Below are 15,790 nucleotides of genomic sequence, written 5' to 3'. Positions count from 1 at the left end.
AGTGGAGGGGAAAAGAGGGGGGGGGGGTGGGGGGTGGCAGCGTGGAGGGTGCTGGCCCCGTCTGGGTGCTGGCCCCGTGGAGGGTCATGAGCATGTGGAGGGTGCTGGCCCTGTGGGGAATGGTGGTGGCCCCGTGGTGGTGACAGCCCCGTCTGGGCTGAGGGCGCTGTGGATGGAGGGCGATGGCCCCACGGAGGGCCGTGGCCCCCTCTGGGGTGACGTTCTGTCCCGTGGCGGTGTCCCCAGGGAGGGTGACGGCGTCCCCTCGGCAGTGACATCCCCACCCGGGGTGACCTCCCGGTGCGGGGGGACGCCCCCGTTCGCGGTGACATCCCCATCCAGGGGAGCGTCTCCGGGGTGACAGCCTGGTCCGGGCTGACCTGGAGTGACGCCCCCACCCCAGTGACATCACACGCTGAGTGATGTCACGGCAGGGGTGGCCGCCCCCATCCCCCAGCGCATGCGCTAACGCGTGCGCAGGGCCACCGCGCATGCGCCGCCGCGGAGCCCGCCGCTCGGGGAGGGGGCGTGGCCTGGTAGCAGGCCCCGCCCCTCGCAGGCCCCGCCCCCCCGCCATGCGGAAGGGCGCCGGTGGCTCCCGCCGGGCCCGGTCCGCGGGTTCGGGGCCCGGTCCCGTCCCGGTGGCGGTGCCGGTTCTGGTTCCGGACCCCGGGATTTGCCCGCGGTCCCGCCGCTGTCACCGGCCGCTGCTGCCGCTCCTGGCGCTGGCGGCCGCCGCCGCCCTCCTCTACGTCGCCTGGCCCGGCGGGGAACGGGTCACTGGCCCGGTGAGCGGGGGGCGGGCCGGGAAGGGGAGGTCCCGGTGGGTCTTGGGGAGGGAGGGTCCCGGGAAGGGGGTGCCCGGCATTTCCCTGCTGTCCCCGGGAGTCCTCAGACCTCGTGGCGACCCTCCGACCTCCCCCGGGGCTTCCAGCCTCTCTCAGGACCGCCCCCCCCCCCCCCCCAGTCTCATGGGGTCCCCCGGACTTCATCAGGGGGGCACCCAACGGATCCTGGGGCACCCAAACCCTCCCCCGCCAGGGCCCTCAGACCCCCCCGAGCCCCCCAGACCCATCATGGGGCACCCAATGCATCCATGGGCACCCCAAACCCCTTCAGGAGCACCCAGACACATCCCAACATCCCCCAGGGCCCCGGTATCCCAAGGCCTCCCTGACTCCATCGTGGGGGCCCCAGCCCCCTCTAGGGACCCTCAAACCCCCCTGAGGGTCCATAGCACCCTGACACTGATGCAGCCCCCCCCAGCCCCCCCCCTTGGAGCAGACTCTACTGACGCTGCTGGGGCGGCTGGATCCCACCCGCCTGCGCGACACCTTCCTGCGGCCCCTCCTGCGGGAACGGGTGCCAGGGGGGCCCGGGAGCCGTGCTGCCCGCCAGGTAAGACCCCCCCACACCCCCCCCCACGCTTGGGTGCCACTGCACCCACCCCAGGGTGCCACCACTGTATCTCTCACCGGGGATCCTTGTCCCCGCAGCACATCGTGGGATGTTTGGGCGCCTTGGGGGCCGCTTGGCACCTGGAGCTCGACGCCTTCGAAGCGGTGACTCCTCGGGGACCGGTGACCTTCACCAATGTGGTGGCCACGGTGGCCCCCGCCGCCCCGCGCCGCCTGGTCCTCGCCTGTCACTACGACACCAAGGTCTTGCCCCCTGGTCCCAGCCAGCGGATTTTTTTGGGGGCCACTGATTCGGCCGTGCCTTGTGCCATCCTCCTGGAGCTGGCAGCTGCTCTCGACCAGCCCCTGCGACGCGCCAAGGACAGGGTGGGTGACGGGCAGCCCTGGATCCGCCCCCCACCCTGGATGTCTGGGATCCCCCCACGCTCCCCCAGGATGCCTGGGACCCTTCTGACACCCTACCCGCCCCCCCCAAGACACCCGAGTCCCTCCCCCCCCCATCCCCGGGACGCTGGGGTCCCTTCCCCGCTGCTGGATGCCGGTGTCCCGTCAGGGCGCGGAGGTGACGCTGCAGCTGCTGTTCCTGGACGGGGAAGAGGCCTTCGGGGACTGGAGCGTCACCGACTCCCTCTACGGCGCCCGGCACCTGGCGGCACGTATGGCCACCACTCCCCACGGGCCCCGCGGCACCCAGATCACTGCCATGGTGAGTGACACCGAGCCCTGTGGCAGTGGGGGGGAGCTGGTGGCCCCCAAAGTTGGTGGGACAGCAATGGGGTCGGTAGTCTGGTGGCCATGGCACCCAAGGATGATCTGGGGGCACCCAAGTGTGGTAACGTGGCATTGGGACGGTCCCCACCACTGTCGTGACCCAACTGGGATGGCCTGGTGGCACCCCAGGGTGGTGGCACAGCAGTGGTGGGGGTCTGGTGGCCCCCAGAGTTGGCAGAACAGCAATGGGGTGAGTGGTCTGGTGGCCATGGCACCCAAGGATGATGGCCAAGGGTGGTGGGTAATGTGGCACTGGCCTGGCTGGGATGGTCTCCACCACTGCGGTGACCCAACTGGGAGGGCCTGGTGGCACCCAAGGGTGGTGGCACGGCAGTGGGGTGGTCCGGTGGCACCCAAGAGTGGTGACATAGCACCAGACCACCCCACTGCTGTGCCACCACCCTTGGGTGCCCAGCTGGGACAGTCCCACGGCATCTGAGGGGTGGCACTCTGGTGTCCCCGTGCCGGTGTCCCCACGGCCGTGCTGGTGTCCCCAGAGCCTGCTGGTGCTGCTGGACCTGCTGGGCGCCCGTCACCCCGCCATCCACAGCCACTTCCCCCGCACCCACCACTGGTTCCTGCGCCTCGTCGCCATCGGTGGGACACGGGGACAAGGGGACAGGGTGGGGACAAGGGGACAGGGTGGGGACAAGGGGACAGGGGGGATGGAGATGGGATTGGTGGGGGGGGTGGTCATGGATGGGGGACAAGCTGGGATATGGGGTTGGGCTGGGGACTAAGGGCTGGGCTGGGGACAGAGGGGACACTGGGGGCAGAAGGTGACCCAGAAGGTCCTCCCGTGTCCCCGGCGCAGAGCAGCAGCTGCGGCAGCTGGGGCTGCTGCACGCCCGCCCCCAGGACCAGCCCTTCTTCCGCCTCAGCCCGGCCCCGGGACCTGTCGAGGACGACCACGTCCCCTTCCTCCAGCGAGGTGCCATGTCCCCACCTCCCCTGGGGCACATTGTCCCTGTGTCCCCACACTCATGGGGCTGGGCTGGAGGGTCCTAAGGAGACATATTTCCCCCCCTTCTATGTCCCCACAGGTGTCCCTGTGCTCCACCTCATCCCCCTGCCCTTCCCCCACGTGTGGCACACACTCGAGGACACCGAGGACAACCTGCACCCCCCCACCGTGGAGGACCTGGGCAAGATCCTGATGGCCTTTGTGGCCGAGTTCCTGCAGCTCTGAGCCCCACCAGCACCCTGTGTCCCCCCCCCGTCCCCCCCGCCAGGACTCTGGGCAGCCCTGGGCTGCGCTGGGAGCCACCAGTAAAGTGTTTGGTGACTGATACTGGGTGCTGTGCTGTCACCTGCCACGGGGGGACAACCCTGGGGCCACATCAGAGACCCCAGGGAGCATTTGGCAGGTGATTGAGGGTGCCGAGGAGGAGCATTTGGGTCCTTTGGGACCACAGCACCTCGTGCCGGGGGGGGGAAGCCAGGCCCCTCAGCCTCCCCTTCCCCTGCTGGAAAGGAGCCCACGCTCCCGCTTCCTCCAAAAGAATTAAAAAAAAAAAAAAAAAGAACAAACCCCCCCATTTTATTGCTTGTACCGTACAAACACAAGGGCAGCCAAGAGCTGCCGGCCAGCTGCTGCGCCAGGGATGCCAGGCTACCATGCCCACGGGTCTCATCCCCCTTCCCCCTATTTTTCCGTTAATTCAACTCAATTTTTGCCCAAACTAAGTGAGAAAAAGCACAACTTCTCTCAGTTCCTCCCTGAGGGGCTCCCCAGCCAGGTACCCGATTCCTACCTGCAAACCATTGGTGGCACCAGGCAGCAAGTCCAGCTTGTCCCGGGCCTGGCGAAGGCGCTGGTCCCAGTGCGACCCACTGGTGCTGCGCCACGGCAGCGGGGGGGTCCCAGAGGTGTCCCAGAGCGTCCCCTCGGGTGGCGGGCACCCCCCCGCTATCGGCGATGAAGAAACCCAGTCACACCACTGGCACTGGTTGGTTCTGGTGATGCCGTCGTCCGCTAACGGTGCTGGAGGATGGGGCCGGTGTCACAGAGCCCAACGTCACCACAGCTCCTGGCTTTAAGGCACCAGAAAAGCCAAACTATTGCTTCGAGGATCGTGTTTTCCTTGGGTGGTGGCTGGCTGCGGGGGGGGTGCTCCCCTCTGCCCAGGCGCCGATTCAGGGGGACGGGTGGTTTCGGTCGCTGCGGATTCAGTTCAAAGCCAGGAGGAGGTGAGGGGTTGAGACTTTCCCCCCATGGTCTTGGGTGGGGGTCCTGCCTTGGCATCCCCCCACTCCTGGATCCCAGCCTCAGAGGGGTTTTTCCCTCCCTTCTGCTGTGAAAACAGCTTCTCCCCAACTGGGAGCAGTGGGTTTTACTGGGCAGAGGGCTGGCTGAGCTTCGGGGCGGGGTGGGGGTCAAGGCCACAGTTGAGGGGAAACGGGGGTTGGTTTCAAAAGCTTGTGAGCACTTCTAGAAGTTTTTTTAAAAAAAAAGAAAATAATAATAATAATAATAATAATTAAAATCAAAGCAGTCCTAGGCTAGGGGCAGGAGGCACGTCCCGGTGCTGGGGTGGGAGCCGCAGAGCAAGAGCACTTGGTGGGGGTACGGCTTCCAAAAGGCCACGGCGCAGCACCGGCGAGCCACAGCGTCCCCCCGCTTCTGCCAGGCACAGAAGAGAACTCCCTCCTGTGTGAGCGAACCCCCAAACCCTCCTCCTCCTCCTCAGAGGCCGAATGCTGCTGCGGCTGGTTACTCCCGTATGCTGGCGGAGTAGGAGAACTGGGGGAAGTGCGTCCGCTGGTCATTCTCCAGCGAGCCCATGTTGTCATCTGCGAAGGGACAGGGCAAGGTTTGAGGGTGAGGGAGGTGCTGATGAAGGCTCCCTGGTGTGTTCACAAGATTTCCTGCTCCCTCCCACAGCGGAGATGCCACCAAAGCTGCCCAAGACCTCTGCAGGGCAGTGAGAGGGACCCCGAGCTGTTATTCAGCAATGCCACCACAGCCCCTGCAGTGACACCCGCCACCACGATGTGGTGACAGGAAAATGAGGTCATAGGAGAGGAAGAGGGTACAGGTGACAAAGGGGGTTCCTGTTTCTGGGCAGCGTGGCACTCACAGCGATCCGGAGGGGTGATGGTGATGGATTGGGCGGTGAACTCGTCATCGAAATACCGTGTGTCTATCTCGGACGTCACTTGGGGCTTGAATGGTGGGACCAGCTGATGGAAACCAGGAGAAATTTGCTCACCGGCAGCATGCCAAGCGCCTGCCTGCCCCTTCACCCCCTCAACGCGCTCCCTTCCCTTCCTACCTTCTTCTGAACCACATCCTGCCAGTTGATGGCGATGAAGAAGCGATGCTCCATCACCTCCTTGGCGTCATTGGGACCTCCGCCGAGCCTGCGGACAGAGAGAGAGGCGCGTCCGGAACCGCCAGCAGCACCACAGTCCTCCCCAGAATCACCTTGGTTGGAAAAGCCCTTGGAGCTCCTCCAGCCCCACCATGAACCTCCCCCTGACTGTTCCCAACTCCCCCAGATCCCTCAGCGCTGGGTCAACCCGACTCTTCAACCCCTCCAGGGATGGGGACTCCCCCCCTGCCCTGGGCAGCCCATTCCAACGCCCAACAACCCCTTCTGCAAAGAAATCCTTCCTAAGAGCCAGTCTGACCCTGCCCTGGCGCAGCTTGAGGCCATTCCCTCTTGGCCTGGCGCTGGGTCCTTGGCTCAAGAGACTCCTCCCCCCTCTCTGCACCCTCCTTTCAGGGAGTTGCAGAGGGCCAGGAGGTCTCCCCTCAGCCTCCTCTTCTCCAGACTAAACCCCCCCAGTTCCCTCAGCTGCTCCTCATCAGTGTGTCCCAAGAAGGGCAACGAAGCTGGTGAGGGGTCTAGAGCACGTCTTGAGTCATTCAATGGCCTTTTTGGAGCCCACTCATCGAGGTGCAGCCTCATCAGTGCCGAGCACAGGGGTGAGATCCCTTCCCTGTCCCTGCTGGCCACGCTAGTGCTGATACAAGCCAGGATGCCACAGAACCACAGAATAATTTAGGTTGGAAAAGACCTTTAAGATCATCAAGGCGGTGGAGTCACCATCCCTGGGTGTGTTTAAGGGTCGTTTGGATGAGCTGTTGGGGGATATGGTGTAGGGGAGAACTTTGTAGAGTAGGGCTGATGGTTGGACTCGATGATCCCAAGGGTCTTTTCCAACCTGAATGATTCTGTGATCAAGTCCAACCATAAACCCAACACTGCCAAGTCCCACTAAACCACGTCCCCAAGTGCCACATCTAGAGGTCTTTTAAATCCGTACAGGGATGGCAATTCCACCCCTTCCCTGGGCAGCCTGTTCCGATGCTTGTTAACCCTTTTGGTGAAGAAAGTTTTCCTAATATCCAATCTAAACGTCCCCTGGGGCAACTTGGGGCCGTTCCCTCTCGTACTATCACCCAGCTCTCTGCACCCTCCTTTCAGGGAGTTGGAGAGGGCCAGGAGGTCTCCCCTCAGCCTCCTCTTCTCCAGACTAAACCCCCCCAGTTCCCTCAGCTGCTCCTCCTAAGACTTGTTCTCTGGATCCTTCACTAGTTTCGTTCTTCTCTGGCCGCATTCCAGCACCTCAATGGCCTTTTTGGGGTGAGGGGCCCAAAACTGAACCCACTCATCGAGGGGTGGCCTCACTAGTGCCGAGCACAGGGGTGAGATCCCTTCCCTGTCCTGTCCACCCCAGCGAAGTCTCACCTCTGTTTGGGATCCTTCTTGAGCAGCCCAGCCAGCAAGGATTTGGCCTCGGGGCTGAGGGTACGAGGGAACCGAATCTCCTCCATAAGGATCAGCTCAAAGAGGCGTTCGTGGTCCTGATTGTAGAAGGGGAGGCGACCACACATCATCTCATACATGACAACTCCCAGGCCCCACCAGTCCACGGCGCGGCCGTAATCATTGTCCTCCAGGACCTGCGCGTGGGAGACAGAGGATGGTGCTGACGAGGCCAAAGAACGAGGCGGCAACACGAGGAGGGAGAAGGGAAACCCCGTTCTAGGTACAACCACACTTGCAACCGACGAGTTTGGAAAAGCCCCCGCTGAACCACTGCCATCTTGGACTTTGGGAATAACCTCCACAGAAAAAACCCTTTTTTTTTGGCACAAGGATTTTGAGGAAAGCCTGGCTGTGGCAATGCTTTAAGTACCTCCGGAGCCAGGTACTCGGGAGTGCCACAGAAGGTCTTCATGGTGGCTCCATCCGTGATGCCTTCCTTACAGAGCCCAAAGTCAGTGATTTTGATGTGGCCATCTTTGTCCAGCATGAGGTTTTCCAGCTGAAAAAAAAAAAAAAGCAGGCAGATAGGAGAAAATGTTTGGAGCTGAGCAAAGTTGGGAGCACAGGAATGGGATGCTGCTCCCCAAAAAGCCTCCTTTGGATGGTTGGGGTGTCCATCCATCGCCGTGGGATGGGGACGGGGGTGACAGCGCCCCGCAGGGCAGGTTCAAGGTCTCTGCTGAAGCCAAGCTCCCGCTCTCCCTCCTGCCACAACATCCCCAGCCCCGGGTGGAAAGCAGCCCTTCACCACCCACAGTGAGCAGGAGCGGAGAAAGGCAGCTTGCAGCAACTGAAACCCCATGAGGGCCCTCGGGGGGGGGGGCAGGTTTAGGGGAGTCAGGAGCGACTTCACACCCCCAAACACCAGCCCAGGAAGATTAAAATTGCGCTGGCACTAAAACGGACGCTGCTGCTGCTGGGCTGGTACCTTAATGTCCCTGTACACCACGTCCCGGGAGTGCAGGTACTCCAGCGCAGAGACTATTTCTGCGCCGTAGAAACGGGCTCGGTCCTCCGTGAAGACACGTTCTCTTGAGAGGTGGAAAAACAGCTTGAGGAAAAGAAAGAAAGAAAGAAACAAACAAACAAAAGAGAAACCGATCAACAAGCGCTTAAACCCCACAGTGAAACCCGGGTTAATCGCTCTCAGCACGCAGCTAATGCGGTCATATGTGTTCTAAGCTCCTCGCTTTCAAAAATATCGTCAGCTCCCCCTCTGTTCTGCCAGCAGGAGCGCTTGAGAGAGGGGCTGCGCCATCGGCTGTGTCCCCGCTCGCAAGGGAAGCGTGTCAGGGTGGAGAAACAAAGCTGGATGCCAGCACAGGGTGGAAGGTAACGAAGCCAGTGATGGCTGAAGGGGCTGCAGTGTCCGCAGCTCCCCTGGATGGTTTCATGTGATATCGAGCACCAGGAAGGCTAGCAAAGAGCCAGGAAAACTCAGGCAAGAGGAGCTGTATGCTCTACCTCCCCACATGTGGAATAAATTGTCTGCTAACGAGCTGAAAGCAGCTATTTAATATGCAGACAAGATCCTTCCAAGCCCTGGGGGGAGCATCCAGTCTTAAGCTCCCACCTCTCCACCGTTGGCGTACTCCATGACGAAGCACAGCCGGTCGTTGGTCTGAAAGGCGTATTTCAGCGCCTGCAAGAGGAGGAAAAAAAGGTCTCAGAGAAGCTGTGGGGCTCTGCGCTCGCACGGGAGGCGGTGAGGGGAAGGGAAGGGTCGTTCTGGGGTGCGCCAGGCATCCCCTGGCTGGCACGAGCCGTACTTACGGTGAGGAAGGGGTGCCTGGTGTTCTGCAGCACCCGGCTCTCTGTGACAGTGTGCGCCACCTCATCCTGCAAAAGGAGGAGAAATGAAGCGCCATCGTTTGTGGAAAAATCAAAAGAGTTTTTCAACCGCCGTCAACTATTCCCAGAAAAAAAACTAAAAACAAAACCAAAAAAACAAAACAGGGATGGGAGCTTGAAGTGCCAAGCTCTGCCCTGGTTTTGCCCCCGCAGGGTGAACGCTTCACTGGCCACATGTGGAGGAGGACGTGGCCGTGCTGCGTCCCCAGAGGGAGGCGAGCGAGTGGATCCCACGGTGTCACCCACCTGCGCCTTACGACGCACACCCGGGCTTTTGAAATTCCTAGAATCCCCCCAGCGTTTAGAGCACAGCAGGAGCTGGCCACCGCTGGGCAGCTTTGGAGGCGTGTTTTGAAACATCGCAGCCCTCGGAGGGTTTGGATGAGATGACCCTGAAAGGTCCCTTCCAACCCAGACTGTTCTATGATTCTGCGATCCCCTAAACCCTGGTGGCTCCCGACTCTTCCCCTTGCCCTCCGCTGGGGCTCTGCACGTACTTTTGCAATGATGACCTCTTTCCGTAGGATCTTCATGGCATAATAGCGGCCAGTGGCCTTTTCCCGCACCAAGATGACTTTGCCAAAAGTGCCCTTTCCCAGGAGCTTCAGGTAATCGAAATCGTTCATGGTCTGGGGAGAGACAAGATGGAGGTGAGAGTCTGCAGCGTGGGCAAGGGGGATCTGGGATGGGAAAGGGTTTTCCAGGCTCTTTCACCCGCGATTATCCTGGTAACAGCGGCCACCACAGAGATGAGGTTTATCCCGTATCCCTCCCTCATTGCTCGGCGGTGCCAATGGCAAGAGACGGTGCTGTGTCGGGGACGACTTACAGCCTTGGCGCGGGTTTTGCTGACAGCCACCTCCATCTCCTCGGTGCCGGTGCTGTCGTTGGGAGATCCGCACTTGTAATCCATGGGGTCCGCCTCCGGTTCCTGGTTCTTTAGGCTGTTTGCTACCGTCTGGATGGCTCGCATCCACTCCTCGCTACAGAGAAAAGGGATCAGTGGCACAGAGGTGGGGGTGAGGATCAGTGAGAGGGGCTGTGCCCACCTCTCCAGCCTTTGCAGGCAGACGGGTCACAGCTCAGAGATTTCAGGGCTCTCCTCCAGCTGGGATCACAGAATCATCTCAGTTGGAAAAGCCCTTGAAGCTCCTCCAGCCCAACCATGAACCTCACCCTGACCGTTCCCAACTCCACCAGATCCCTCAGCGCTGGGTCAACCCAACTCTTCAACCCCTCCAGGGATGGGGACTCCCCCCCTGCCCTGGGCAGCCCATTCCAACGCCCAACAGCCCCTTCTGCAAAGAAATCCTTCCTAAGAGCCAGTCTGACCCTGCCCTGGCGCAGCTTGAGGCCATTCCCTCTTGGCCTGCCGCTGGGTCCTTGGCTCAAGAGACTCCTCCCCCCTCTCTGCACCCTCCTTTCAGGGAGTTGCAGAGGGCCAGGAGGTCTCCCCTCAGCCTCCTCTTCTCCAGACTAAACCCCCCCAGTTCCCTCAGCCGCTCCCCATCAGACCTGTGCTCCAGACCCTGCACCAGCTCCGTTGCCCTTCTCTGGACACGCTCGAGTCATTCAATGGCCTTTTTGGAGTGAGGGGCCCAAAACTGAACCCACTCATCAAGGTGCAGCCTCACCAGTGCCAAGCACAGGGGTGAGATCCCTTCCCTGTCCCTGCTGGCCACGCTATCGCTGACACAACACAACACAACGCGCTCTTTGTCCTGGACACCCAAAGGGAGGGGCCATCCCACGCGCCTACCGCTCTTCGGGAGAGTCCACATGGAAGGTCCTCTCGATGACTGTCGTCCACTGCAAGCATCGGATGACGAAGGTGTTGGGCCGAGGCCGCTCAGTCTTCATCAGCTGGCACTCTGCGGAAGTTCAAAAATAAAATTAAAAGGAAGAGGATGGTTTGGGATCAAATATCCTCATCCCAAAGCTTTCCCTAACAGCATTGGGGATGAAGACACCCTGCCTGACACTGGCTCCTAACCACAGACAGCCCCAGAGCCACCCACACTGACATACCCGCTACCGAGAAGTTATTCAGAGGTGGCAAGCTGTGGTCGGACGTCTCCGGCCGCTCCTTATAGCCAATGAAAGATCCGTCGCTTTTCAGCAGGAAATACCGGGGACGCCACGTTTTGATGTATTCCCCTGCAAGAGAGAGGGGGGCAGGGGGATGGCTCAGGGGTTTTCGGGGAAGGACCCCTTGTAGGGGTGGTTCTGATGATGAGACGGAAAATTAAACGGCAGAAGGACCCCTTGTAGATGGAAAATTCAGTGGGGTTTTTCTTCAGGCTGTTTCTAGGAGCTGCTTTAGAGAAGCTCCTGCAAAAAAGCAGCTGGCTGTGATTTAGGAGAGGTGTGAGCAGGGGGTTAGTCTGAAACACGCTTGCTCCAAGGGAACACAGTGGGGAAAAAAAAGCTTCAGGCTTCCCCCGGCAGCTCCAAAATTGACCAGAGAAAGAAAAAGCATTGGAGGGAAGCTCTGGCTTCCCCCTCTCCAGGTCTACTTTCCACAAAGAAGGAGGAATCCACAAACCTGCTGGACACAGGGATCCAGCTGGGCTGCTGGTGGGACAAAGGTGGTTGGAGGTGGCTGGCTTTCACGCCTGCTCCCCTTGCAAACCACCCTCAGCCAGGGAAGGAAAAAGAAGAGCCACCTTCAATGGATCTAAAAATAAAACCCCACGTGCGCAGCTGCTACAACGCTGCAACGTTCCCCATGTAGAGCTAAAAATAAAAGGGCTGGCTGTGGGTCTGACTGCAGGGCTGCCGCAAACCAGGTTAGAAGGAGCGTGGGGAGGTGTTAGGATTGTTCTCCAGCTTCCCAACGCAGCAAGAAATTAAAACCGCTGCCGCCCGAGGATTTGCTTGCAGCACAGACCCAACGCCGGCGAAGCAGCATTGCTGATGGCCGCGAGAGCTGCCAACCCGAGCCTGGAGCAGGAGAAAGCCGAAAAGGGAAGGCGCTGGTGGGTTTTGGGATGCCCTGCAGCGCCAAGGTGCTTTGCGCACTGTTTTGGGGGTGAGGGGAAGCAGAGACCTCCCCTGTGTTTGCGCTGGGGAAAGGTTAAAATCGTCAGTAACTGGAAACCAGAGATCTCCTTTCCTGGCGGCAGCTGCAGCGCTGGACTCCCCGCAGTGACCCGGCCTTGGAGGGATGCCACCGCTGCCACGCCGGCTCCCCGCCCTCACCTCTCTTGTGCAGCCAGCCCTCCTTCACGACCGACACTTCGTTCATGGTGGGGCCGTGGGCTCTAACCCCCTCTCTGCCACGGGATCGGGGAAGCGGCTAACGCCGGCGGCGGCGGGAGGAGCAGCGAGAGCGGAGACGACCTGCGGGAGAAGAGGGAGAGATGCTCAAAGAAAGTCAGTAAAGCTCCTGACGCTTTTCCTTCCCCTCCCTTGAGGGGAGGCAGCCAGTTTCAGCATGAAGCCACCCCCACGCGCTGATTAAAATCTCCTCCGCTACACCAGTTTCCCAAAACCCGCTCCCCCCGCCCCAGACAAAAATCAGCGTGGCAGCCTTGCAAACCTGGAGATGCCAGGATGGAGCAGGTTTGTCAGCATCGTCCCTTTACCTGTCTGCCACCAACGAGGCATTAAAAAGCCTCAGGAGGGTTGGACAAGCTCGGGGGGCGGGGGGGGGGGCATGGTCCCTTGGAAAACAAACAGCTAGAGAAAAATTAATCGGAGTCACCTGACAGGATTAACTCCCCGGGCTCCCAAATCCCACCGCGCCAGGCGACGGGAGGCAGCGGGACAAGGGGACGTGCTACTTCCTGGTGGTGGCTGGAGGGGACTGTCCCCACCTTGAGTCTCCCCAGAGTCACCTTGGGCTTGCTGCCCCCACCGTTCCCTGGCTTTAATCAGGGTAAAATAAAACTCAAGCCCATAAATTTACAGCCAAGTGCAAGGGTTTGGGGTTTTCCAGCTGCATCTGAAGCAAGACAAGAGCCAGAGCAGCCCAAGACTAACTCCCCAGACATGGTGCTATATCGACGGAGCTCCCACTCCCCTCCAAACTTTCTAGATCAACCCCAGGGCCTGCCTAACTCCCAAACTTCCAGCCTAGCTTTAAAACCTCCAATCTCACCTTTAAAGCTCCCTCTGCCACAGGGATGAGGGGGTTTCCAAAGGGAAGTAATTTCTCTTCCTCACTACCATAAATCTGCCTGTGCCTTCCCAATGGGAACCTCCCCGCCTTGCCACAGGCATCCCGGGATGATCCCAGATGGGAAAGAGGATTTTGGGGACTCTGCTTGCCCTCAAGGCTCCTCCGCTCGCCCAACATTGGGCAAGGACGTGGGGCAGACAGCCAGGCAATTTGAGCAGAACAACAACAGGCAGGACCTGGCAGCGCATGGAGCTAACGTTTTTCCAGCTGCTGAAGTGTCGATCTCCGGATGGATTTGCTCCTGGATGGGCTATGGCAAAGAGCTCATCGATGTTAATTAAAAAGGAAATCACAGAATTGTCTAGGTTGGAAAAGACCTTGAAGATCATCCAGTCCAACCATTAACCTCACATAGACAGTTCCCAACTACACCATATCCCTAAGCGCTATGTCGACTCTAAATAAAAACTTTGCTGCAGAAAAGGGCTCTAAATAATTTCGGAGCTGTCCCAGAAAGGCTGAGCCTGCTGCATGTGTCCCACAAGGCACCCAGACCACAAATGCAAACAAGATCACAAGAGGCTTTAATAAAAAAAAACCCCAAATTACAAAAAAACCAGCCCCTGAACGAGCAAATTAACAGGGGTGGAGGTTGTAGGATTTGAGCATCATCCCACGACTGAGCTTTGGTGCAGGGAAGAGGATCTGGCGCATCTGTGGCACTGGACGCAGGTGAAACACAGTCAGGAGCCTTCGAACCCAGCGATCGGTGAGATCTGGGCATCGTTCATTCGCATCCGGGGCTTGTTTTTAATTATACTGGCTGCAATTAAAAAGCTTTCAGCTGGTGGTACTTGACCTTTGATTATATTTTTGTGCAGTGTGGGACAATGAGGCTCTGAAACCTGGAGACTGCAGACTTCTCCAAGACAACACTGTGTTGTCCTTCAACATAATATAAATTCAATATAAAAAAAGAAAAGCGTTGGTTAAAAAAAAACCAAACTAAATCGTTGCTTTTTGGGTGCGTTTAAGGATAATTACAACAGCGGGAGACTTGCGATTCAGGAATCACCAGCAGCTTGAAGTGTCAAACCCTGTCATGGCCCCTTCTTTGTCCTTGCAGGGAACAGAGGATGTTTAATGTGATCCTGATGGCTAAGGAAAAGCAGGAACGACCAGTGGTCATTCGACACATTCTCCGAGCCCTAATTGTTACGGTTATTTCCGATGAAGGATGGGGATTGTATCCGGCACTGAGGGATCCTGACAACCCGAGATGCTGCGCGAGCAGTTTCCAGGCGCACACCAAAAAGCGGCGATTAAAAAAAACCACCAAAAGAGCCCCATTTCAGGCACGTTCCAGAGGCTTTAAACCAGCTGTGAAGCAGCGCCAGGAAAGATTTGCATCTCAAAGCGCAGCTGCGCGGATCCTGTCCCGGGGATGAGCAGTGAGGAGCTTTCAGAGAAGGTTTGGAAGGTGCTGGTGCTGAAAGGCGCGGGGACGGCGCGGCCTGAGCCCCCTCCTGCGGTGCTGGGTGCCCCCCCCCGCGGAGGCAGGCGGGGGGCTGTGGTTGTTACTGAGCCCTCAGGTGGGCTTGCTCAAGGGGTAGCTGGGGATGGGTCCCCTTGGGGGGGTACCAGCACAACCCCCCCCCCACCCAGGAGCCCATGGCAGAGCCCCCCCGCCAGTGACAGACCACCCCCAAACCCCAGAGGCTCACAGAGACCCCCCCAGGTTCCTCCACCTCAGCCTCTCGGGACAGGGCCCTCCAAGCCTGGCACGGCCCCCCCCCAATGAGAGACCCCTAGGATAGTGCCACCACCCCCCCCACCCCAAGCCTGCTTGAGCCCCCCACCTCACTCCCTAGGGACAGCCCCCCCACCCCCCCCGCAAAGACTGCCAGTCCTTCCCCACCCCCAGCCTGCCAGGGCCCCCATCACAGGTCCCTGGGACAGGCCCCCTCCAGTCCCACCAGTCACCCCCAGCTCAGGCCCCCAGGCCAGACCCCCCCCAACCCGCAAACACCCCCCCAGGCCAGCACCCCCCCACTGCAAGGCCCCCCCAGCTCAGCCCCTCAGTGCAGCCGCCCTCATCCCCGTCCCGGCCCCCTCCCCTGCCCCTGGAGGCGGGTGGTTCGCTCCCCGCACTATCCCGCACGACGGGCGGGCGCATCGCGGGGCCGTGAGGGGGGGGCAAGACCCCCCCCCAACTCCGCGGGTGGTGCGGTCCCCGCGGCGCCCCTCAGGAGACGGGCGGGTCCATCGGGCGGCGGGAGGCGGGGAGGCGCCGCACACCCCTGGCGGGGGGGGGGGCGGGTGGTACGTTCCGCGCAGCGGCCAGCGGGGGCCGGGCGAGCCCACTGCGCGGCGCGGGGGGGCGAAGGGGGGGGGCGCAGAAGCAGAGCCGGCTCCTCACCTGTCATGGACGCCGCAGGCCCGGCCGGCCGCCGTCGCTCATCCCGGTAGCGGTGGCGCTCCCCCCCGTTCAGTCTTCTTAGCCCCGACGGCGCCCGCGCTCCCGGAAACCCCGCCCGCTCCGGGCCCACGCCCGAAGGAAGCGGAGACGGACGGGGAGGAGGGTTTTGGGGGGGGGGGGGGGTCGAGGGGGGGGACGGAGAGGGAGAGACCCCACTCGCCTGCGCGGAGCCGCACTGCGCATGCGCCGCCCCGCCGCTGCCGACTGCGCCTGCGCTGGGGGTCAGCGCGCCTGCGCGGGGGTGTGTGGGAGCGCGCGCCCCCTACTGCGCATGCGCGCGTCGCGGAGACGCCTCTTCCGCTCATTTGCATATATTTAAATATTGCCATCAATGCGACCACCCACGCGTACCCGAGGAGGGCAGGAGCAA

The 15,790-nt window shown here is 60.6% G+C and overlaps 2 protein-coding genes across 4 annotated transcripts; one reads left to right on the top strand and one right to left on the bottom strand.

The window, feature by feature from the left end:
- The first annotated feature begins 35 nt into the window (after positions 1 to 35).
- QPCTL (glutaminyl-peptide cyclotransferase like) lies at positions 36 to 3,478 on the top strand. Of its 2 annotated transcripts, XM_074852666.1 has the most exons (7): positions 36 to 788; positions 1,267 to 1,398; positions 1,497 to 1,784; positions 1,972 to 2,124; positions 2,687 to 2,786; positions 3,004 to 3,120; positions 3,233 to 3,478. In XM_074852666.1, the coding sequence occupies exons 1-7, from the start codon at positions 423 to 425 to the stop codon at positions 3,376 to 3,378; spliced, it is 1,302 nt and encodes a 433-aa protein (XP_074708767.1). In that variant the 5' UTR covers positions 36 to 422; the 3' UTR covers positions 3,379 to 3,478. The 2 variants fall into 2 exon arrangements, with proteins under 2 accessions (XP_074708767.1, XP_074708768.1); XM_074852667.1 differs by lacking the exon at positions 2,687 to 2,786.
- A 231-nt stretch (positions 3,479 to 3,709) lies between these two features.
- AKT2 (AKT serine/threonine kinase 2) lies at positions 3,710 to 15,598 on the bottom strand. 2 transcript variants are annotated; one of them, XM_074852665.1, is made up of 15 exons: positions 15,361 to 15,598; positions 12,921 to 13,251; positions 12,020 to 12,160; positions 10,847 to 10,975; positions 10,578 to 10,689; positions 9,648 to 9,801; positions 9,316 to 9,447; positions 8,741 to 8,806; positions 8,541 to 8,609; positions 7,896 to 8,018; positions 7,338 to 7,466; positions 6,887 to 7,101; positions 5,465 to 5,552; positions 5,270 to 5,372; positions 3,710 to 4,982 (listed from the first exon to the last, which is right to left on the bottom strand). In XM_074852665.1, exons 3-15 carry the CDS (start codon positions 12,063 to 12,065, stop codon positions 4,903 to 4,905), a joined length of 1,446 nt encoding a protein of 481 aa, XP_074708766.1. In that variant the 5' UTR covers positions 12,066 to 12,160; positions 12,921 to 13,251; positions 15,361 to 15,598; the 3' UTR covers positions 3,710 to 4,902. The 2 variants fall into 2 exon arrangements, with proteins under 2 accessions (XP_074708766.1, XP_074708765.1); XM_074852664.1 differs by lacking the exon at positions 12,921 to 13,251.
- Between the last annotated feature and the right edge of the window lie 192 nt (positions 15,599 to 15,790).

Source organism: Strix uralensis, chromosome 30 (genome assembly GCF_047716275.1).
Source record: "Strix uralensis isolate ZFMK-TIS-50842 chromosome 30, bStrUra1, whole genome shotgun sequence".
NCBI classification, from domain to species: Eukaryota; Metazoa; Chordata; class Aves; order Strigiformes; family Strigidae; genus Strix; species Strix uralensis.
This window is presented reverse-complemented; position numbering and strand designations above follow the sequence as displayed.

Coding starts and splice junctions, on each gene's coding strand:
- QPCTL (XM_074852666.1), top strand. CDS start 423: ATGTCACGGCAGGGGTGGCCGCCCCCATCCCCCAGCGCATGCGCTAAC. Junction 1,399..1,496: donor GGAGCCGTGCTGCCCGCCAG/GTAAGACCCCCC, acceptor TTGTCCCCGCAG/CACATCGTGGGATGTTTGGG. Junction 2,125..2,686: donor GCACCCAGATCACTGCCATG/GTGAGTGACACC, acceptor TGGTGTCCCCAG/AGCCTGCTGGTGCTGCTGGA.
- AKT2 (XM_074852665.1), bottom strand. CDS start 12,065: ATGAACGAAGTGTCGGTCGTGAAGGAGGGCTGGCTGCACAAGAGAG. Junction 10,690..10,846: donor GAATAACTTCTCGGTAGCGG/GTATGTCAGTGT, acceptor GAACTTCCGCAG/AGTGCCAGCTGATGAAGACT. Junction 7,467..7,895: donor TGGTGTACAGGGACATTAAG/GTACCAGCCCAG, acceptor TTTTTTTTTCAG/CTGGAAAACCTCATGCTGGA.